Source organism: Leptonychotes weddellii, chromosome 9 (genome assembly GCF_054177405.1).
Source record: "Leptonychotes weddellii isolate Sample4059 chromosome 9, ASM5417740v2, whole genome shotgun sequence".
In the NCBI taxonomy this organism is placed as follows: domain Eukaryota; kingdom Metazoa; phylum Chordata; class Mammalia; order Carnivora; family Phocidae; genus Leptonychotes; species Leptonychotes weddellii.
The window spans coordinates 74,117,664-74,142,631 of record NC_138377.1 but is presented as its reverse complement, the minus strand read 5'-3'; the positions used below and the strand labels follow the sequence as shown (position 1 = coordinate 74,142,631).

The window sequence follows — 24,968 nt, the reverse complement described above, 5'->3', positions numbered from 1 at the left end:
GGCTCAGGTCATGATCCTGGAGTCCCAGGATGGAGTCCCGCATCAGGCTCCCTGCTCAGCAGGGAGTCTGCTTCTCCCTCTGACCCTCACCCCTCTCATGCTCTCTCTCTATCTCATTCTTTCTCTCAAATAAATAAATAAAAAATCTTAAAAAAAAAAAAAAAACAGGGGCACCTGGGTGGCTTAGTCGTTAAGCATCTGCCTTCAGCTCAGGTCATGATCCCAGGGTCCTGGGATCGAGCCCCACATCGGGCTCCATGCTCCGCAGGAAGCCTGCTTCTCCCTCTCTCACTCCCACTGCTTGTGTTCCCTCTCTCGCTGTGTCTGTCTCTGTCAAATAAATAAATAAAATCTTAAAAAAAAAAAACAAAAACAAGTAGAGTCCCCCCTACCCTCAAAAGTAGAGCCCATGCTAGAGAAGGAATTCAGGTAACAGGTATGATTTGGTCTGATGACCTTTAAAGTCTCCTCTAATCCTGGATTAGAAAAGCAAGCATAGTTTCATTCTGTGCTTTCATAAGAGCACAGAACGTCTCTTAATGGTCTTCTCCTTAACCAACTCACTTGATTCACCGATTCTCTCCCTCCCTTTGCAAATCGTTCCAACTGATGTGGTGGCACACTGCGTACTCGTAGCTAATGGGCAACACCTAAGTGTCTACTCCACCAGCTGCATTGGATGTTCACCAAGAGTCAGGTGTATACACTGCCCTACAAGCTATTTGTATTGTTAATAAGAACTATATATAATTAATAAACAATGAAACATGTATGTGAAAACAAAGTTACTGTTTCGTGAAATTTAGATCGATTACTTCTGAAAGACTCAAAATTAAGTTACTGGAAAAAGAAAACAAACACCTGCTGCTAACATAAAGTGTGGCAGAATAAGTGTAAGAGATTGAGGAAAAATGTAAACAACAGAAAGATTCTATTTTTGGAATGCTTTACGAGTATCTTTAAGCTCTTTTTCCACTTAAAAGAAACTGCAACCAGAAACCTCAGATTATACATTATAAATGTGCTCTGTATAAAAAGTTACACGACTCCCATCAGCAGACTTTTATGAAAACAAATAAAACCCAAAAACTCTTAGTCCCACACCAAAAGATTGCACAGTGAATGTGTTTTTAAATATTTTAAGGTAAATTAAAAAAAATGAAATCTTGCCGTCTGCAACGATGTGGATGGAACTAGAGGGTGTCAAGCTAAGTGAAATAAGTCAATCAGAGAAAGGCAATTATCATATGATCTCACTCATATGCAGAATTTAAGAAACAAAACAGAGGATCATAGGGGAAGAGAGGAAAAAAAAATAAAACAAGATGAAATCAGAGAGGGAGATAAACCTTAAGAGATTCTTAATCATAGGAAACAAACTGAGGGTTCCTGGAGGGGAGGATGGGGTAACTGGACATTAAGGAGGGCACTTAATGTGATGTAATGAGCACTGGGTATTATAAGACTGATGAATCACTGACCTCTACCTCTGAAACCAATAATACATTATATGTTAATTAATTGAATTTAAATAAATATTTTAAGGTAAAATAAAATATTAAACCATGTATCCTCTTCTGTGATTCTATGCTCTACCTGGCTTTTTCAATTATTATTTAAGCCCTGGTCTGACAACATTGAGTAAGAAAATTTCTATTATGCTAATGTCAGAATCAGGCAAACTTGTACTAAACATATGCTGAAACTCTTAACATGTGGAGAAACAGGCTTGGTCTCAAGTTGTATTTAGTCTTGAAAGAAGAAATTAGAATTCACTAGCAAACATAAAGTATTCAATACATTTGAGAACAATTCATTGGAGTTCTATTTTCTTCTACATTGTTTTGTTTGTACTTAAGTTTTCTGCTCTTCATTAAGGTACATGATATCGTGTTAAAGAAGAGCAGTATTTTACTATTTTGGTTCAAAAATCTTCCCTGTCCTATATAACAAAACTTATTTCAGTGCTTCGGAAACTCTTTACCCGAAATATCAAGAGAGTAAAATCATAGTCCCATAGCTAGGGAGATCTGACGATGTGGCCCAAAGGCTACAAGTTAAAAGTTTAAGTCTCACATACCCATCTTTCTTCTTCTTCTACTATTTTTTATTTTTTAAAAGATTTTATTTATTTGACAGACAGAGAGAGACAGCGAGAGAGGGAACACAAGCAGGGGGAGTGGGAGAAGGAGAAGCAGGCTTCCTGCTGAGCAGGGAGCCCGATGTGGGGCTCGATTCCAGAACCCTGGGATCATGACCTGAGCCGAAGGCAGACGCTTAACGACTGAGCCACCCAGGCACCCTTTCTTCTTCTTTTTTTTTTTTTTTTAATCTCTCTGCCTAACATGGGGCTGGAACTCACAATTCTGAGACCAAGAGTCACATGCTCTACTGACTGAGCCAGCCAGGTGGCTTGCATCTTTCAAATGTGTGTAAATCTAGCATTATTTTCTATGAGTTATCTATATTTGTTTCACTATTTAAAAGCCTTTTATTTTTCTTTAAATCATCCAATAAAAAGTTGATGGGCCCCATTTATTCTGTGGCTTCGAAGACCTCTCTGTATACCACTGTGCACTCTTGCAACAGAAGCCTGCTGTCAATCAATGCAATACAATTTCCATTTCCATTTCAACTTGTGTTGGAATGAAAAGAGAAATTCAATTTCAATTTCTGGAGAAGCGTTGTAAGGGATTGGGCAATCCCATACATGAATCAACAAGGGCAGAGGGAAATCTAACAAACAGCCAAGGAAAGGAGGCAAGAGGCATGGGGACAAAAGTTAAATCTTGCACTAAGCCAGCTGTCTAAGCCTACTTGAGTCACATCCAGTATCCATCAAATTCTAAGATCAGCTGAGACTGCCATTCTTCCTTAAACATGGGGCTAGGTCTTATTCACTGTTGTTGCTCTAGCATTCACCGCACTGCCTGGTGCACGGTAAGCATTCTATGAATTTTAAGGATAATATTAGCAGCTAAGTTCTTATTGCCGGGTACTTCACATACTTTAACTCATTTAATCATCACAACATCCTTATGCGAAACCCCTTAACATCCCATTTTACACAAGAGGAAACCAAGGCCCAAAGATTTTAAATAATTTGCCCAAAGTCACATGGCTAAAAAGCAGCAGAGCTGGGATCCGAACCCAGTCCGTATAATTAATCACTATGCTCTTGTAAATACTTGCTCAATGAATGAATGAGTAAATAAATGATTTGTAAATGCAAATAAAAGCAAATATTTTAAGCCAGAAAACTTTATCTCCTTACAGTGCAGTTTGTTGCTTCGGCTATTGAGTGGTTCTGGTCCATTCACATCTTTGCTCTTTTCGTTATCCTCAATAGGTCGAAAATGAGCCAAAGTTCTCATGAATCCACGGAAGTTTACCTGGTCCTCTCTGATTGGGAAACAGAATAAACAGAACACCATCTCAATCAGGGTGATTCTTTCTTATGAATCCAATATATTGGCAACAGTTTTAGCTAGAGTGGCCTGAAAGCCCATTTAATGAGGTCTTTCCCCATATGCACAATTCTTTAGGACTCATAAAATACCTTCATTAAGCATCACCCCCACCTTGTGAGGTAGGTATTATTTTTCCCACATTATAAATGATTAATCAGACTTAGAGAGGTAGCAGAACTCAGCAGAGTTACCTACTCAAGTTCCTTGTAGCTCTTTTCCCAAAAGGGATTTCAAGTAGCACTAGGGCTACACTATCAGGCAAGCCAGCACTTGAAATCACTGCTTCAAACTCTATAGCAAGCAGTAAAAATTAGCTGTCAACCCAATGACTTCCCAGCCCACCTCTCATGTTTCGCCTGCACTCACATACACCTAGTGATATTTTAAGGTTGAATTATACTATGGAAATGCAGCTTTTAAAATAAATATTTTGCTATAAAAGCAATAAATACATTTTTGGAAATTTGGGGGGGAAAGTAGAAAGAAAATACCACTCCTAGCTCTAGCAATTACTATTACTGTTAATATCTTTTCTTTTATTCATTTTTCTATGCTTTTTGGATAATTGTGAACATACTGCATACACAATTTCCTATCCTGCTTTTTTAAACTTTTAAGCATGTCTTCAATCATATAAACACTTTGAAACATTTTAAATGTCTGCAAAATAATTGTGTTACTTATTATGATTTTATTATCCCCTCACAATTGGATAGATTTCTCATGATCATAATGTTGGGAAGACTCTTGTATAAACCTTTTCTGGTACTTAAGACTAGAAAAAATCTTTCTATTGTGCCACAGGCAAATCAGTAACCCTGTGAGAAATATTTCTAAAACTTGAATGAACAACATACTTCAAAGAAGAATAACCAGTGTGACATAGTTATTTATCTATGGCAATCATGGAAAGAACAAGTTGCGTGGTTCCTGTGACTACCTAAAAGTAAATTCCAGTTTTTTATTGCACCACTGAATCGTTGTGCTATGTCAGGTCTCTTAATGCCAGGCAGACACACACATCAGACTTTCTAAGGGTGGATTTCAAAAGCTAGCTCATGAGCCCACTGTACTCAAAAGAATGACTGTTAGTTTTTCAAGTTAGCTAGGTTGCTAATGGAGCAGTAGATCTGAGGAATCAAGTAATGTGGAATAAGATTTGAGTCATATGCCAGAACAACAGATTAATGAGTACAAATATTATTGCCATTGGTCTGAGTAAAAGGAAACTAAATATCAATGCTCCACTTTCAAATCTCATTAAAAAAAAATTCCACTTGCATAAGACTAGATAGAGAAGAAACAAAAAACCCAGAAACTGAATATCTGTATCTTATTAGAGTAAGAAGCAGAAGTGCAGCTTGCCGAGAGCTTAGTAGTGTAGCCCAGTGCAGGCCTCATGTACACCTGCCTAGTGTCCTCAGCAGAACATTGCATAGGACGGCAGGCGACACTGCAGTCAAAACCGCTTCCCACAAACTGCTTTTTCTAATAACCAATGGTTACTACGGAATTCTGAAAAAAATGTTGGCAAAATGACTCTACTGGGTTTACTTTTCATTGCAAAGGTTTGGATACAAAGCATAGATGTGTAAGTTATCTCCGAACAGTGTCAATGCTCTGCATGGGCTAAGGAGGAAGTAGGAAAAAAACGCAAGATTTCAGCACAAAAACCACACCTGAAACAAACAGGGCAGTTCACGGAGAGAAAAAGGAGAAAATGAAGATGGGGGGCAGGAGATTCCTCATGGTCAAAACGAATCTGAAGAGAGCAGGTCTGTTTGATTCAATTCCTATCTTCACACAAACTAGCTGCTAGTCTTCCCCCTCTGTCACTCAGCTTTACTGAATGCCCAAATTCCCAACTTGCAAATTCTTTTGCTCTCAGTTTAGAGTTCTAAAATTTCCTCTCCATTTTATCTGATAATATCTTCACTGACATTTAGTCTCATTATTAAGAAATTGGCAACCACTGAACTTTTTAAAGTCCTTTGGGTCATACAGATAAGTCACAAGGAACCAGGAAGAAACTGTTGAAGAGATTACTTAAAATAATATAACATAATAAAGCTTTATTCAGAAAAAGGTACCTAATCAAATTGATAAATATTTACTCAGTACTCTGAAGTCAGTGTATTAGGTAGTGAAGCATATCAAAAGCCTAGTTCTACATTAGACAAACCCAAGTCTATTGACAAACTGTGTGTGTGGTGGAGGGGACTGTATCCTTAGCCAATGTTGTAAAAGAAAAATAAAGGCTGTGGAAATGTTCCACATTAAAGGAGGCCAAAGAAACATGACCACTGACCCAGCCTGGATTCTGTACTGGACAGGGGGAAAGTGCTATAAAGGAGATTAAAACAGGAATATGATTGATATATTAGAATAAAATAGACAATGGGAGAAACAGGTGAAGGTGGTCAAAGGGTACAAACTTCCAGTTATAAGATGAGTAAGTTCTGGGGATGTCATGTACAGCATGACAGACTATAGGTAACAATACTGTGTTGTATATTTCAAAGTTGCTAAGAGAATGGATTATAAAATTTCTCATCATACAAAAACAGTAACTATGTAAGGTGATAAATGCATTAACCTTACTGTGATAATCACAATATGTACATACATAAAACCACTGTGCTGTATACCTTAAACTTACACAATATGACAATTATTTCTCAATAAAGCAGGAAAAAAGAATAAAATACATAATATTTTACATTAATATTATAGCAGCTGATAGGTGTTGTAGGTGTAAATTACACAAAAGATTTCAAAGACTTAATATTAAAAAGAATGTAATATATTAGTAATTTAAATATATTGATTATATATTAAATGATAATATTTTAAATACATTAGATAAATAAAATATATGTATTGACAGGGTTAACTTGTATTTTACTTTTTTTATGTGGGTACTAGAAAATTTATAATCCTGTATATGATTTGATTAAATTTCATTGGCTGGAACACAAGGAGACAGAGAGCACATGCCAATGAGGCAAAAGGTTAACGATGTAACAATAGATGCGTCCAGGTGAAAGAAATACAGGAGTTCTTTGTATTATTTTCAATTTTAGCAAATTTTCTATAAACTTGAAATTATTTCCAAATAAAAGTTTTAAAAAATTTTAGTTTTACATTAAAGCTAAACAGAGATTAAAGACAGAATTTTGAAAATAGGCTCATATACCTATTTGAAGAGATATTCTAGATACGACCAAGTTAAGGATGCCCAATATAATCAGGAGGATCGTGGTTTAAAATGACCCAACCAATAACATTCCAGATTTGCCTCAGAAAGGAAGCCAACAACTGCAGGGACTCACCCCTCTGGAAAGAAGGCATTGATAATCCGGTCCCCCAATGGGTTGATGGCAAGTTCTGGAATTCGCTGGAAATCTTCTCGGCTGCCAAGAGAATCACCTTGAGTTAGAGACTACTGGCCCTTAGCAGAAACTCATTCAGTCATGCAAGAGTACAACCTAGCAAGAATATTACCTCGTGGAATTTACTTCCGTGGCAAATTATACCAAATAACTGCAAAGAATAGCACTTTAGCAGCTGCCAAGTGTTTCCTGCACCAACTCAGGAGTGGAAGAAGCCAGATTTGACTATGCCACATTCCAGTGAATTCAGCACACAAGTTACGTCAATAAAACAACTAACAAGCAAATACTGAGCTGTCCCTGTAAATCATTCTTTGACCATTACCATTTTGTACTTAGTTATTAAGTTTGGAGAGTGAACAGCAATGCAAACTATCAACACCACAGAGCCTGTATATAATAGCAAAAATCCTGTACCCTTGGTAAGATCTATAACACCTATGAAATGCAAGGAATTCTTAAGGCAATGTCCAAGGAAAGAATAAAAGTGTGACAACTAATTGATTTCCATCCTTCCTTGCTCTGATTCTGGCCTTTTCTCCATTTGCCTTCCATAGACTCAGACCACAGAAGTATTTAAGCCTTGAACGTGGCAAGAGCAGTCATCCTCTCACAACTTGGAAGTTATGCTGAAATGAATATTATTAGCCACCATTCATTGTACACACATCATGTGCCGCTCTGGGTATACACATTATCTCATTTCTTCAAGCCAACATTTTATCTGTACCCTTTTCAAGTTGAGGAAACTGAGAGTCAGTGAGATAAAGTAACTTGCCCAGTGCTATGAGCTAGTAAGTGGCACAACTCGGATTTAAATCTAAATTTAAATTTAAGTCACAGCACATGTTCTTTTTTCTAAAAAAAAAAACAAAAAAACCCCACATTTCTGGGGCGCTTGGCTGGCCCAGTCGGTGGAGAGCGTGACTCTTGAGTTTGAGGCCCATGTTGGGTGTAGAGATTACTTAAAAAGAAAATCTTAATAAATAAAATAAAATGGAATGAAATAGAATAGAATAGAATGATTAAAAAACACAGGGCGCCTGGGTGGCTCAGTCAGTTAAGCGTCTGCCTTCGGCTCGGGTCATGATCCCAGAGTCCTGGGATTGAGTCCCACATCAGGCTCCCTGCTCCACAGGGAGCCTGCTTCTCCCTCTGCCTCTGCCTCTCTCTTTCTCTCTCTCTCTCTCTCTGTCTTTCATGAATAAATAAATAAAATCATAAAAAAAAAATCCACACACTTCTTGGGGTGCCTGGGTGGCCGAGTTGGTTAAGCATCGAACTTCAGGTCAGGCTATGATCCCAGGGTTGAGGGATCCAGCTGCACCAGGCTCTGCACTCAGCAGGGAGTCTCCTCCAGGTTCGATCCCTCTCCCTCGCCAACCTCCCTTGCTCTCTCTCTTTCACTCTCTCAAATAAACAAATAGATAAAATCTTTTTAAAAAATTATTCATTTATTTTAGAAAGAGAGCGAGAACACAAGCAGGGGGAGGGGCCGAGGAAGAAGCAGACTCCCCACTAAGCAGGGAGCTCAACTATGGGCTCAATCCCAGGACCCTGGGATCACACCCTGAGCTGAAGGCAGACGCTCAGCCAACTGAGCCACCCAGGTGCCCCAGTAAATAAATAAATAAACACACACACACACACACACACACACACACACACACACACTTCTTTCCCATATTAAACATTCTGAAAGAAAGGTGCTCTCCCAAAAAATATTCAAAAAGTGTTTTCTAAAAACTTCTTAGTTTATATTCTGTGCCAAGAATATAAAGCTGTCTATAACATATCTGTGCTGTACTCCTCAAAAATATGAATGTCATGAAGGACAGAGGAAGGCAGAGGATTGTTCCAGATCATAGGAGACTAAAAGACATACAACTGAACTCAATAATGATCTAGGCTAGGAATTACATTGCTACAAAGGACATTACTGAGCCAATAGGTAAAAATGGAACACAGGCCATACAGAATATGGAATTATATAATAGTACCATAACAAAACGAAATTTCTTGACTTTGACACAAGAATGTCACACTAAGGTATGTGGCAAAATATTAACAATTGATAAATCTGGGTATCAGGTATGTGGAAGTTCTTTGTATTATTCTTGGAACTTTTCTGTAAGTTTGAAATTATTTCCAGGTAAGAAGTAAAAAAAGAAGAAAAATAAAACTCAAATGAACCTGATTCTTGCCTTCAAGACGTTTACTAACAGAAGAGATAAAACTTACTCCTCTACCCCCTTTTACCAAGTGCTAATGAAATATCCTTATTTTAATTAATTTATTTTTTTAATCTTTTTTTTTTTAGATTTATTTACTTATTCGTCAGAGAGAGAGCACAGGCAGGGGGGAGCGGCAGGCAGAGAGAGAAGCAGGCTCCCCGCTACACAAGGAGCCTGATGCGGGACTCGATCCCAGGACACTGGGATCATGACCTGAGCCAAGGGCAGATGCTTATCGGACTGCACCACCCAGGCATCCCAATATCCCTATTTTATCCAGAAGCCTTCAATACTCTGTTTCTCTTAGAACGGTTTAACATTTAGATGGTGCTGAATTAGTTCAAGAAGCTCATCTTCAATACATCTGGTGGTGACACAGGTCAAAACTGACCTGGGTGGGCGCCTGGGTGGCTCAGTCGTTAAGCATCTGCCTTCAGCTCAGGTCATGATCTCAGGGTCCTGGGATCGAGTCCCGCATCGGGCTCCCTGCTCTGCGGGAAGCCTGCTTCTCCCTCTCCCGCTCCTCTCTTGTGTTTCCTCTCTCGCTGTCTCTCTCTGTCAAATAAATAAAATCTTAAAAAAAACTGACCTGGGACTAAATGTAAAGCTCTGGAACAATAACTCTGAATTCTAATCTTCCTTGATCACTTCGGGTAGTAATTTTTACATCAGTGAATGAACCAGAAGAAGCCATTGCTTAAGATGGTAAAAGATGGGCGCCTGGGTGGCTCAGTTGGTTGAGCGACTGCCTTCGGCTCAGGTCATGATCCTGGAGTCCCGGGATCGAGTCCCACGTCCGGGCTCCCTGCTCAGCAGGGAGTCTGCTTCTCCCTCTGACCCTCCTCCCTCTCATGCTCTCTGTCTCTCATTGTCTCTCTCGCAAATAAATAAAATCTTAAAAAAGAAAAAAAAAAAAGATGGTAAAAGATAAAGGAAATTATGGAGGTCCTGATTATTTGATTCCACAAACATGTACTAAGCTCTTATTACATAACTCGTTCTGTAATACAAAGTCCGCATTATCACCCAAAGGGGTTCCTCTTCTTTGACAGAGGTTAAGAAACAGTAACTACTCCCTTTTAAATGAAGATTAAGGCTCATTTGAATTGCATAGCCACATACCTCAGCTTAATGTCTAACAAGCTGGAGTAATTTTAGCTGAGAAAAGGCACAGTTTAAATACCAGGTCTAATATCAAGTGGTGAGTACACAACCTAGCCTGAACTTCAGTCTCAAAAGGGATCTAGTCTTGGAATTCCAATGTCAGTAAGACCTAAACTTGTCCTTTGACACTTTTTTTCTTAACTCTACTCTTGGAATTTAGATTGTATATACAATGCAGTTCTATAAGACCAAGAGGAATACTGTTGATAGTATCAAAATTAAAATGAAAGAGTACAAAACAATAGTTTGTAAACTGCTAAACAATACAGTTTGTTATTATTATTAGTTGTTCTATAGTAGAATGGAGATCATCTGGGCAATTTTTCTAAAACACACCTTCTTAAATTTGTCCACTAACACGAACCTAATAGAGAAAAAATATAGACCTCTAAGCAGTCTACACACAAGTAAGATTTGTTCAAAATTTGTGTGTACTCATAAAAAAAGCATGCCAATATTATATTTTACCTTATAGTATACCTAGGAAAATCTTCCTCAAAGATATTTTTTTCCCCTCAAAGATATTTTAAGAAAAGATATTACACCTAGAAGTAGGCAAGTCTAAGAATAGAATCATATATAACAGCATTCTTTGTGGCCAAGAAATTCCCAGTGAAGAGTGGTTTTCCAGACCTTCACAAGCACAGGGATGTTTGAGAGACCTATAGTAACCAGAAGTGTCAGCCGTCTACACTGATCTTCACTATGCAGGTTCCTTCTCGTACCTGGAAAATCAGCCTCAGTTAACTGTTCATATTTCAGGCCCCAGGGTCGATGGTGAGATGACTTATGCATAATGAGGACATTAAAATCTGTTAAAAGGACATACTTGTGGGAACATATTCAATTAAGAAAAGTGTTCCTGGGCCGCCTGGGTGGCTTAGTCGGTTAAGCGTCTGCCTTCAGCTCAGGTCATGATCCCAGAGTCCTGGGATCAAGTCCCATATCCGGCTCCTTGCTCAACGGGGAGCCTGCTTCTCCCTCTGCCTGCCGCTCCCCTTGCTTGTGCTTTCTCTCTCTCTAAGAAAAGTGTTCCCTATTTAAGTGATATAATAGAAATAAATAACTTATTATTTAGATTTAACATGGAAATGATTTCCATTATTTGAAGCATTTAATTAATATTTTATTTATTTATTTTTTAAAGATTTTATTTATTTATTTGACAGAGAGAGACACAGCCAGAGAAGGAACACAAGCAGGGGGAGTGGGAGAGGGAGAAGCAGGCTTCCCGCAGAGCAGGGAGCCCGATGTGGGGCTCGATCCCAGAACCCTGGGATCATGACCTGAGCCTAAGGCAGATGCTTAACGACTGAGCCACCCGGGCGCCCCAGCATTTAATTAATATTTTAGTTTATTTATATTTTTTAGTAATCTCTACACCCAACGTGGGGATCCTTTTTTCTCTACCTGCTCCCCTCCACAAAGGGTAATCATTATGCTGACTTCTAACATCATACATTAGATCAGTACAGAAGATATTTGTTTTTCTTTAAAGGTTTATATTTGAGAGAGAGAGAGAGAACGCGCTAGCAAACACTAGAGGGGTAGAGGGAGAAGGGGCGGAGGGAGAAGCAGACTCCCTTTCCCTATATGAGGCTTGATCCCAAGCAACCTGGCATCACGACCTAAGCCAAGGCAGACACTTAACTGACTGAGACACTCAGGTGCCCTTGTACAGAAGATATTTAAACAAAAGAAATCATCTTTGTATTCAGATGCTGATGAGATTCTCATCTTGACCTGACCTGCAAAGGACCACTGCAAGACCCTTTACAAGACAGATGCTCAGGGTGCCTGGGTGGCTCAGTTGGTTAAGTGTCTGCCTTCGGCTGGGGTCACGATTTCAGGGTCCTGGGCTCTAGTACCGCATGGAGCACCCTGCTCAGTGGGGAGTCTGCTGCTTCTTCTCCCTCTGTGTGCTCTCTTTCTCTCAAATAAATAAATAAAGTCTTAAAAAAAAAAAAAAAAAGACAGATGCCCACTTCAGGAAGATCAATTTCAACAGCAGTGGTAGAAACATTTTACCCAAAATAATAGCATCTGAAGAAAATAAGATTTGTGAGGTTACAATATATTTTTATATTCTATGAAATACAAATCTGAAAGATGATCCATGTAAAAAGAAAGTCTATAGGAAAACTGCAAATCATTTGACAAATACTGTTTACAATATTCCCTTCTTGAAGAGGCCCAATTCACTTGAGTATATTAAAGATGCCAGGAAATCCCATAAAAAAGAATCCTGTTGGGGCGCCTGGGTGGCTCAGTTGTTAAGCGTCTGCCTTCGGCTCAGGTCATGATCCCAGGATCCTGGGATCGAGCCCCGCATCAGGCTCCCTGCTCGGCGGGAAGCCTGCTTCTCCCTCTCCCACTCCCCCTGCTTGTGTTCCTTCTCTCGCTGTGTCTCTCTCTGTCAAATAAATAAAATCTTTAAAAAAAAAAAAAAAAAGAATCCTGTTAAACCATGCTCACGAAGTTTTGCATAAAGTTTAGTCGATAATTTTTTTTCTTCTTTGTATACAACACCTATTGGTAGACCAAAAAACTAGTGTCCTATTAAACATAGTTTGGGGCAAATCTCTGAAAGCACCTTGGAGAAGCTCCATTTCTAACCTAAGCCTTCCATAGTTTCTGCTTTATGTTCCCACTGGGACTGACACTACAAAGCAATACAAATGCTATGGATGGTACATGCCTCTCGTTCTGCAGATCTGGCTTCAGGCCCAGGCATGGAGCATCATGGAAGGGGAAAGTGAAGAAAATGTAAAAAGGAAATTATTTCTGCTAAAAGCCTTCTTAAGAAAGTGGGGCCTGTTGCAGGTAACAAAAGATTGGTCACTTGCGTTTGGCTAAGCACCCTGATGGGTTCTAGAAAGAGCAACACAGGACTTGAGCTGGGTTTGGCAGTAAAGGCTAGAAAGAGCCATTATCATACTGTAGTACAGAAGATTTTAAGAGTCCATCAGGTATTCTCTAAAGCTGGAGGGAGTAGAAGAGAAGATGCGGCTGAGGAAGAGGGTAAGACAATCTAACAGATGGCCAGAGGCAGACATGGCTGTCGTCAGGAAGCACAGCCAGAGTGAAATCCCTGATAGTGGGTGGTCCAACAAAATGATTTACATCTAATATGCTCGTTGTTTACTATGTAGTACAACGGGGTAATTTCTTCTTGTACTCAAGGTAGCCTGGGGCTTCTCCCATATTTGAATCCACACCACATGGAGATCAAAGCACAAATTTAGGACCTAGTGCTTTGTAAAGCTGAGTACAAAAAAATCAGTTAGATCCAGGTAGCTATGAAATAAAAAATTATCTTATCAGTTTCTCCCACCTCTTCTCCAAGAATATGTAGAAACAAGCACTGAGAACAGTGCCTCACGCATCAGATAGTCAATTAGCTAGATTTTATTTTTTATTTTTACTTTTTAAAGATTTTATTTTATTTATTTGACAGAGAGAGACACAGCGAGAGAGGGAACACAAGCAGGGGGGAGTGAGAGAGGGAGAAGCAGGCTTCCTGCTGAGCAGGGAGCCCGATGTGGGGCTCGATCCCAGGACCCCGGGATCATGACCTGAGCCGAAGCAGACGCTTAACGACTGAGCCACCCAGGCGCCCCCTTAGCTAGATTTTAATGAACAGGTAAATACTAGCTGACACCTGCAAAGTTTTCATCCTTTCTAAGAGACAGCTCCTTTTATAAGAGTCTTTCCATTGTTTTTCAGCACATAATGAAAGTGATTAAAACACACACACACACTTACATACCACTCAATTTCCACAAAGAAAAGGACTCAAAATGAATGTGAATTCTATATCTTTACTCAATGGTTAAATCTGAATTTATGAGGAAGATGTAACCCCAAACTCAAGTAAATTATTCAAGTATTAGGGCTGAAAGAAAAAAAAAAGATTTCTGGGGCACCTGGCTCGATCAGTCCACAGAGTAAGCGACTCTTGACCTCGAGGTTGTGAGTTCGAGCCCCACACTGGGTACAGAGATTACTTAAAAACAAAACAAACAAAAAAAAGATTTCTAGTCTGATTTATTTTTTCTTTTCTTTTTTTAAAGATTTTATTTATTTATTTGAGAGAGAGAGAGCGCAAGTAGAGGGAGAAGCAGAGGGGGAGGGACAAGCAGATTCCACACTGAGCCCAGAACCAGACGCCGGGCTTGATCTCATGACCCAGAGATGATGACCTGAGCCGAAATTAAGAGTCGGACGCTCAACCAAATAAGCCACCCAGGCACCCCTGTTTTAATTTTTCAAGTGCAAATCTACATTGTCTCTTCAACAAATGGTACAGGGACAGGTAGATATCCACATGCAAAAAAAATAAAGTTTGACTTTAACCTCACACTATATATGTATATACATATATACATACATATATATATATTACATATATACATATACAAAATAACTCAAAATGAATCAAAGACCTAAATAGAAGAGCTAAAACTATACAACTCGTGGAAGAAAATATAGGGGTAAAATCTTCATGACCTTGGATTTGGCAATGGTTTCTTAGCTATGATACCAAAAGCACATGGACCAAAAAATAAATTAGATAAATTAGACTTCATCAAAATTTAAAACTTTTGTGCTTCAAAGAATACTACAAAGAGAGTACAAAAACAATCCACAGAATAGGAGAAAATATTTGCAAATCATGTATTTCATAAGGATCTAGTTTCTAGAATATAGGAAGAACTCTTACAATTCAACAACAAAAAGACAAACCAGTTAAAAAATAGGCAAAGGATTCGAATAGGAATTTCTCTAAAGATATACAAATGGTCAACCATGAAAAGATGCTCACTATCAACAGCCAGCAGGGAACTGCAAAGCAAAACCACAATGATACACCATTCACACCTACCAGGATAGCTAGCATCAAAAGACAGTAAGTGTTGGTGAGGATGTAGAGAAGTTTGAACCCTCAATACACTGAAGGTGGGAATGTAAAACAGTGCAGCCTCTGTGGAAAACAATTTGGTGTTCTTCAATAAATTAAGCATAAAATTACCATATGACCCACAATACTACTCCTAAGTGTAAGTCCAGTGAGAATTAAAACGTACGTCCACACAAAAATGTTCATAGAAATACTATTCATAATCGCCAAAAGGTGTAAAAAACCCAAATGCCCATCAACTTATCAGCAGATAAACAAAATATGGTATATGCATACAATGAAATATTATTCAGCCATAAAAAGGAATGAAGTATTGATACATGCTATATTGTTGAAGAACCTTGAAAACACCATGTTAAATGAAAGACGCCAGTCACAGAAGGCCACCTACTGTATGACTGCATTTATATGAAATGTCCAGAGAGAGAAAGAAGTAGATTAGTGGTTGCCCCTGCCCCTGAAATAGGCTTAGTGGGTACAAGGTTTCCATCCGGGTGATGAAAATGTTCTCTAGGGGCGCCTGGGTGGCTCAGTTGGTTAAGCGACTGCCTTCGGCTCAGGTCATGATCCTGGAGTCCCAGGATCGAGTCCCGCATCGGGCTCCCTGCTCGGCGGGGAGTCTGCTTCTCCCTCAGACCCTCCCCCCTCATGCTCTCTCTATCTCATTCTCTCTCTCAAATAAATAAATAAAATCTTTAAAAAAAAAAAAAAAAAGAAAAGAAAATGTTCTCTAACTAGATAGTAGTAATGGTTATACAACATTGTGAATGCACTTAATGCCAATGAATTGTATACTTTAAAACGGCAAATTTTATATTATGTATATTTGCCTCAATATAAAAAAGAAGAAAAAGCACCCAGTGTGGTCTTTGCACATGGTAGGTATTCCATAGTTGTTGACATTAATGACTATACAGCATGGTTTGAGTCCATCCCAGCTTCCAGTGACAGCAGATTTTGTCCTGTACAAACATGGCCCTATGGATTTATCAGCATTCTCTAGTTTTTCTGTCTGAGGATTATGTACAAAGGCATAGCAACTATATTCCTTCCCCCTTTATACCACATCCCACAACTGTGCTAAGTCTTCTAAATAATTCCCAAACTACTTCTTGCTTTCCTGCCAGCCACTAGAAAAGCTAACAGCTTCATTCTATATTAGTTAGTTAAAGCTGAGCTTGCTACTGAGAGTTAGGGTGGGAGGTGATGGTAAGGAGAGATTTCATTGGACTATGATAAGACAATTACAAATATGAAGTGGTACAATATCACATTACTCTGAAGTCATATAATTAACTCTAGACAAGAGTTTCTCAACTTTGGCATGTTTGATATTTAGGGAAGAATAATTCTTTTTTTTTTTTAATAAAGATTTTATTTATTTATTAGAGAGAGAGAGCACAAGAGGGAGGAGCGGGAGAGGGAGAAGCAGACTCCCTGCTGAACAGGGAGCCCGATGCGGGACTCGATCCAGGGACTCCAGGATCATGACCTGAGCCGAAGGCAGTCGCTTAACCAACTGAGCCACCCAGGCGCCCGGGAAGAATAATTCTTTGTTGTGGGGGGGCTGTCCTGTCTATTATAGGACATGTAGCTGCATTCCTGGCCTCTACACACCAGACATCAACGCACGCCCCAGTCATGACAATCAAAAACGTCTCCAGATATTTTGTTGTCTAGGAGCAGAAGAGCCCTCAATTGAGAAGTAGACTAAAACATTGAACATCTTATCTAACATTAATACATACTAAGTGGTGTACCTTAGGGTTATGGGCTGGATTGGAAAACGAGAGGAGAGGGCAAAACAATCTAGACCACCCTGGATTGCCACGGGTCGACTTCCTGAAAGCTAACGTGTTTGGGAAAGGGCCATGGGAAAACTCAAGTAGAGAGAGCTGAGATTTTCAAAAGGACCAGAACAATGGCCACCCAAACTTAGCGGAGTTAAGAGTAAAGGCAGAAAGTACCTAGTGATAAATGTAATGCCATTCTTCCGCTTATTTAACTTCCTTGTGAATCCATGATGTTCAAAGACAGTGAAGAACTGGTCCCTGCTCTCTGCACTCTAGATGCCTATCACCTCTGCCCTGGGGATAAAGGCACCTGTTCAGATATTGCCCGAAAATAAAGATGGGAACTGCCTACCTGAGAGTCCCGTTCTCTCCTTTGTCCAGGCTGGTGAACCGGCTGTAGAGGCGGGTGATCTGACTGTGGGAAACTAAAGAACACAAAATTAGTCCCACCTGGCGAAGTCACCCTCCACTCAAACGGCCCTTCAGAAGTCAACTGCCTTTCTGGTCCCCAGCCCACCATACACTTCAAAGAGAGTAAAATGGGGAGATGTCTCAACTCTAACTCATTTCTAGAGTGTCAAAACAGAAATTTTAAAAGCTAAAGAAAGAAAGGAGTTAGAAAATAAATAAACAGAGCAATCAAAATTGACTCTCAGGAATGAAGTCTAGGCTTCATTAGGACTATGTATTAAATGTCAAGTGGTTAAGATTTACCAAAACAAAGCCAAATTTAGTTTAAAAGGAAATTGTAAAACTAACCTTTTTTACTTTTCTCACCTTTTCACCTTAGAGGCTATTAAATGTATGCTTTGATTAAAAACACATACCTATTAATTAGTTTGATGTTTCAGGTTGGCAATGCCAGGCTGGTTAACTTGTACAGATTAGGGCAGATTCTATTTTTATCTTATCTTTTTAAAGATTTTATTTTTAAGTAATCTCTATACTCATCGTGGGGCTTGAACTCACAACCCTGAGATCAAGAGTCACAAGCTCCACCAACTGAGCCAGTCAAGTGCCCTGGGACAGATTCTATTTTTAAAATCTGGCTTGCTCCTGCACCAAGCTTTCGTGGCTTTCTTTTCCCTCAGGACTGACATTTAGGTAAAAGATCACAGGGTCAGGTCAGCCTCTTTTCTGTGATTGCATGAGCTCCACTGAGCTCCCAGTAAAGGAATGGGCTCCCAGAAAGCAAATTAGGCAATCTGTAAAAAGATCAGGTTGTCACGAGATGATATCTACAAGGAAGCTATTTTCCTCCTAATTTTTTAACTCAAGCACAAGCTGGCAATTAAAATGAGGTAATAACAGCAGGTACACAGTAAGAATTTGAAAATGCATAAAGGAATTTCTGGGAAATAGTTTAGTTTCCCGGCTGCTGGGAAGTAGGAAGGGAGAAAAAGGAGAGTTATCAAAGGGTAAAAGACAAGAGCCAAAAAGGGTGTGGTAAGTGTGGACTTTGTCCTAGGCTGTACCTTCAGGGGTTTAAAGGGGTGGCTGAAGGCTTTCTGATAGTAGCCCTCCTCCCCCAGCTCAACCAAATCTACTTGCAGTTTTACAAACAATGGGACAAAGTAAACCGGGGCACAGCAGGAGAAGCAGGAAGTGAATGGCCTGGAGCTAGGATGAGAGGACACACTAGGGGCAGCAGTGAATTCTTCAGCATCAGATTTCACCCCAAGCTGGGCTGTTGGGTACTAGCTCTCCAAAGAGAGCAGACAAGAAGAATCAATCTGAGCCAGCCCAGAGCCAGCCCAGAGCCAGCCTAGAGCCGGCAGGTGCCAGGCACTGAGGAGGCAGCTGTGGACCCACTCAGTGACAGCCAGTGCTCTCTGGTGGGGGTCAGGTAACAGGCTGATCCCATTCATGGCACCACCGCCTACCTAGTGAGGGATGAACACAAAGGGCTGCGGAGAGAACTACAGGAGTCCAGGAGAAGAAAGCACTTGACAGAGCGTCTGGTACCGGGGAAGCACTCCAGGTTAGCCACTAGTGTCATCATCCTCACACTGTGAGCCGGAAGGTGCAGCTTCACTGCTGCACTTATAATTAATCTCTCCCTTTCTCCTGACTCTGGCAGCGACAGCCGTTTTCTTCAGGAACCTGACCTGTTTACCCTGGCTCTGGCCTCTGGCCTCAAAGGATGCTCTAGAACTAAAGTTCCCTTTAGTTTAACAAAAATAAGTCAGTTAAAGAATGACTAACTTTCCCAAAAGATTTTTTGAAAGAACAAAACTTGTTCACAGTCTCAACACCACTGTTTTCATTTCTTTATATACCATCTAATATCAGCCACTTGTACACTTTCCATAGTTGGAACAGCTTCTCATTTATTCACTCATAATTATTCTGTGTTGCTTTGGAGTCCTTTTTAACAATTGCAGGATATTTAGTCCACTGGTTCAGTTTTTAGTACTTAGACTATTATATATTCAGATTACTTTCCTTTTTTTTTTTTTTAAAGATTTTATTTATTTATTTGCGGCAGAGAGAATGAGAGAGACAGAGAGCACATGAGAGGGGGGAGGGTCAGAGGGAGAAGCAGGCTCCCCGCCGAGCAGGGAGCCCGATGCGGGACTCGATCCTGGGACTCCAGGATCATGACCTGAGCCGAAGGCAGTCGCTTAACCAACTGAGCCACCCAGGCGCCCAGATTACTTTCCTTTTAACAAGGAAAACATTGAATTGTATTTCTTTTTATACCAGGTTTTTTTTTTTTTAAGATTTTATTTTTAAGTAATCTTTACACCCAACATGGGACTCAAATTCACAACCCTGCAAGAGTTGCATGCTCTATGGAGTGAGCCAGCCAGGCGCCCCTTTTTCTGAGAAAATAATCCATGCACATTGTAAAAATGCAGATAGTACAAAAGTGTACACAATAAAAAGTCTCCCTAACAACCAAGTTCCCTAGTCTCCCTTGCCAGAAGCAAACACTATTACCAGCTTTTTGTGAATCCTTCTAGAAATCCCATATATGTATATATAAGTATGTATAGCTATTGATACAATTTTAAAACTGGCAGGGATGTTGTCATCTAGTCCAACCCCTTCAACCAACAAATGAGCCATAAGACCTCTTTCTAATCTAGATCATCTCAAAGAACCTCTTAAAGTATGATTCTAAAAATTCCCTAAGTACTGGTATGGTATTACATCCCATATTTCAGAAAAAAGACCAGCTTATGGCTGGTTTCCTTAAAAATATGGAATGCCTGGGGCACCTGGATGGCTCCATTGTTAAGGGTCTCTTGGTTTCAGCTCAGGTAATAACCTCCCAGGTTGTGGGATAGAGCCCAGCATCAGACTCCAAGCTGGGGGTGGGGCATCTGCTTGAAGTTTCTCTCCCTCTGCACCACACACGTGCTCTCTCTCTCTCAAATAAATAAATAGATAAATAAATAAATAAATCTTGTAAAAAACATATGGAATGCTTCACAAATTTTCGTGAACCATAAACCTGCTATCTTCCAGGAGGAAGGAGGCTATATGGAAATCAGTAGACAAATGTACAAATAAATGTCAACTTTTAATACAACTCAATATGGTCAAATCTCAATCTATGTCCTAAACTTCAGAATTAATGTTTATTTTTTTAAAGATTTTATTTATTTGTCAGAGAGAGAGAGCACGCACGCGCCCACAAGCAGGAGGAGCGGCAGGCAGAGGGAGAAGCAGGCTCTGCGCCAAACAGGGAGCCCGATGCGGGAACTTGACCCCAGGACCCTGGGATCATGACCCGAGCCGAAGGCAGACGCTTAACTGACTGAGCCACCCAGGCGTCCCCAGAACTAATGTTTATTAAGAAGAAAGAAAAGGAGGGGTGCCTGGGTGGCTCAGTCAGTTAAGCGTCTGCCTTCGGCTCGGGTCACGATCCCAGGATCCTGGGATTGAGTCCCGCATCGGGCTCCCTGCTAGGCGGGGAGCCTGCTTCTCCCTCTGCCTCTCTCTCTCTCTCTGACTTTCATGAATAAATAAATAAAACATTTAAAAAAAAAAGAAAAAAGAAAAAAAAGAAGACAGAAAAGGAGAAAGAGGAGGAGGAAAGCAAGCTTTAATCTAGGTGCTAAATCCACCATGACAGAGAATATAAAGCAATCTCCAAGGTGTAGAGCTCAGAGCAACTTCAAGGAGCAGAAAGATATTGGAACTGCCACAAATGAAGGCAAGAAAAGTTTCCAGTAAACTCTTCTCACCAAAAGGTACTAGGCTAACAGGACAGGTGCCCCAAGCCTGCACCAATTCTCCGTAACCCAAAGGAAGTCTCTGGAGTTGACCTCACAGAAAAGGCTGTAGACATGGTCATGTCTTGAATGAAGCTATATTTCTCTCCACTAATGGGCAAATAATTATTTTATACTGTTGAAAGATTACTTGAAAGACCCTGCCAATCTGACCACAAAACTCTCTGTATCACTGCCTCATGCTCAGAGGACAAAGGCATTTCAGAGAAGTACCAAGCACTAGGCAGGAATGACCGAGGGAAGAATAAAATGAAAAGGGAGTAAGAAAAAAGTTATTTTTCCCTTGCCTTTATCCTACATCTTAATACAGAAGAACAGACTGATAACCTAGGTAAAGCATACTACTACAACCAAAGGTAACTCCAGATAAAAGATTGAGAAGTTGAAGTCTTGAATCCCAACCATTCCACACTCCAACACTTCCTGTTTCCCCTGGCATAGGCCTTCAAGAGCTGGCCTATTCTCTAAGGGAAGCTATAGATTAAAAGAGACTTAAAAGACATTAAAACAACAAGAACAAACCACCTTCTTATAATTTGGGAAATTTGAATATGGACTAAATGGTAGATAATATTTTTAAATTATTGTCAATTTTCTTAGGTGTAATATAGTACTGAGGTTATGTAGGAAGAAAAATCCCTATTCTCAGGAGATACATGCAGATATATTTAGGTGAAGAGTTCTGTTATTTGCCATTTAAATGGTTCACCAAAAAATATATATACACATATAAATAAAGCAAATACACAGCTAAAGCTATATATATTTATCTATATGTAGATAAAGCAAAATGTTAACTGCTGAATTGTGGTGGAAGGTATATGGATGTTCATACACTACTTTAACTTTTCTATATATTTCAAATTTTTCGTAGTAATTTGGGGGAAAAAGTACATAGCTTTACAAATCACTTAACCCCAAACCAGCTAAAGGTGTTAGTTATAAGTACATTTCCATTTCAAGAGGAGCCAGAAGATAGCACCTTCAGGCAACATGGCTTGGCAGCTGAGGGCCATGAAGGGTTCTTGCATTTTGAGATAGCAGGAGCCTGAAGCTGAACTTCCGGGTACATTCTAGTCCAGGAAATTATTCTCAAGCAATTGCCTTTGCCAGGCTTGTGCTCTTTGTCGAAACTAGAAAAAGCCACACTAGTTCTATCATCACTATACCTTCTCAAACAAACAAAACCTCACCAGCCTGTAAAACTTACTTCCTAAACCTGTTCAACACCATCCCTGTACCACATGACACACACCAGAACTAGAGACTAAAATTAAATGAATGTAAAAAAATAATAATAATAATTAAATTGAATGAATGGGCATTCATTACTACTCCATTGGTTTGAATTGTTTCTCACAGATTAAGCGGCTGTTTTTAAAAAATGGTTTTAAGTAATTCACAGCCAGTTTATTGCTACAGTTAAGTGAACTAAGAGTGGAGATTACAGAAACTCCCAAGACCGTTGTGATTTTCCCCCAGTGATAACTTATTCAGCTGGGCTTTAATATATGAAAATGCTGATGTGTGAAAGAAAGTAACAGAACAAAGACAATATAGCAAATGTTTTATGCAACACAAAATGTTTTAAGGGGCGCCTGGATGGCTCAGGTGGTTAAGCATCATCAGACTCTTGATTTTGACTCAGGTCAAGTGATCTCAGGGTTGTGAGATCAAGCCCTGCATTGGGCTCCGAGCTGGGCACGGAGCCTTCTTAAGATTCTCTACCTCCCTTTCCGTCTGCCCCTCCCCCTCCCCCACGCTGCTAGTCTCTCTCTCAAAAAAAAAGAAAAATATTTTTTTAAGACAATGCTTTTTAAACTGTTAAAAACATTAAGATGTCTACTCCTTTAAAAGCTTTATTTCTATAGAGTTGGGAAAACGACTGGATTTCTAGTCCGATGCTCCCTGAAAATAGGAAAAGTATAAAATGCTGTCACCTCTCCACTTATATAGCCCTAGACAGTTTTATAACTAGCACATACAAATATTTTCCCAGTAAGATGAGTCTTATCTATGGCTCAAAATAATAGCTGACACTTACCTGATACTTATATATCAGGCACTATTCTAAGTAGTTTAAATGATTTATCTCATTTAATCCTCATAAGAATCCTATGAAGTAGGTACTATTTTTTTTTTTTAAGATTTTATTTATTTGACAGAGAGAGATAGCGAGAGCAGGAACACAAGCAGGGGGAGTGGGAGAGGGAGAAGCAGGCTTCCTGCCGAGCAGGGAGCCCGATACGGGACTCGATCCCGGGACCCCGGGATCATGACCTGAGCGGAAGGCAGACGCTTAACGACTGAGCCACCCAGGCGCCCTGAAGTAGGTACTATTATTATTCCCATTTACAGATGACAAAACTGAGGCTTACAGGTAATTCTTACCTAGAATTAGTCTGCCAAATACCTGAGAGATTACATTTCAAATACTGGCTAAACCAGTCATGCAAGAATTCTAATCAATTTAGACTTACGGAAAATATGTTTAAATATAATCACAATTCCAATGCAAAGCTTTCATATTGACTATGAAGTCAGTTTTCCTCAATTATGCCACATTTTCTTACTGGCAAAGGGAGTAATGAGATGTCATATTACTTGTTCTTAACTTGAAGTGTTTCTGATTGATAGTTCCCTAAACTCTTAATGGAACAAGAAGCAGATGAAAATTGGACAAATTCCACTTCTCCACCTCCCCCTCAGGTATCTGTTTTTAGTCTTCTAAACCTTTTGCATCATGATAAAATTACTGCTTTAAAAATCAACTCTGCTGGGGTGCCTGGGTGGCTCAGTCATTAAGCGTCTGCCTTCGGCTCAGGTCATGATCCCAGGGCCCTGGGATCGAGCCCCACATAGGGCTCCCTGCTCAGCGGGAAGCCTGCTTCTCCCTCTCCCACTCCCCCTGCTTGTGTTCCCTCTCTCGCTGTCTGTCTGTCAAATAAATAAATAAAAATCTTAAAAAAAAAAAATCAACTCTGCTGATGGACACTAACCAGATAAAGGGATGGCTCAACAACCAGGGCAGAGGAATGACTGTGTAGCAGCCTGGGGGAGAATGCTCCTGGAAGCCACCCAAAATGCCCTAGGTTAACTTATCTAAATCTAATTCATCCATGCCTGTATCAGAGCCCAATTCCTATCCTCTCCAAGACCAGCCCACAGACTCAGTCTTCCCAGAGTCTGAAGGTGCATGGCACACCATTTCAGCTACCTTATGTCATAATGCTAATCCTAATTCCTATGGGCATCTTTTGTCACCATCTGCTTTGAGTACCTAGCATAGTACTAAATACAGACAATGCAAAAATTCAGTAACTACTTGCTCATTTGGCTTTCTGGCTTAACAAATCCATTTGCACTGGTTGTGGTTGAGAATCTTCTTCAGGCTTGATGCACTTTTTGGCAACTAGGAAAACAGGTCTTCCAGGAGTATGTAGGTCTGTTCCTTCACAAGCCACACAGTAAAATAACTCCAGTCCTATAGAGTCCAGGGTCTTTCCATTTTGTCAAATGTAAATAAGCCCAAATGGGATTGGTGCTCCCTTCATCTTGAGGCAAAAATAGCTTTTTCCCATCCTCACTATGGCTTGCACTTCATTATGTGACTTTCTATTTTAAGTATGAATGCTTTAACTCTGGTGTCACCTTAGACGTAAAGTAGTTCTTATATTTACAAGTGTGGCCAGAGGTCATGACCACAAAATTTAACAAAATGCTTGCTGACTCCAAACTGCCTATATTTCT

The 24,968-nt window shown here is 39.9% G+C and overlaps 1 protein-coding gene across 1 annotated transcript in view; it reads right to left on the bottom strand.

Moving 5' to 3' along the window:
* Nucleotides 1–3,155: 3,155 nt before the first annotated feature.
* Nucleotides 3,156–24,968, bottom strand: part of CHP1 (calcineurin like EF-hand protein 1) — a 23,819-nt gene continuing 2,006 nt past the window's right edge. The window contains exons 2-4 of the mRNA XM_081830961.1: nt 17,327–17,399; nt 6,803–6,883; nt 3,156–3,402 (exon numbers count right to left, since the gene is read on the bottom strand). Of these exons, the coding sequence (XP_081687087.1) occupies nt 3,171–3,402; nt 6,803–6,883; nt 17,327–17,399 (386 nt within the window). The 3' untranslated portion in view covers nt 3,156–3,170. The remainder of the gene's footprint in view (nt 3,403–6,802; nt 6,884–17,326; nt 17,400–24,968) is intronic.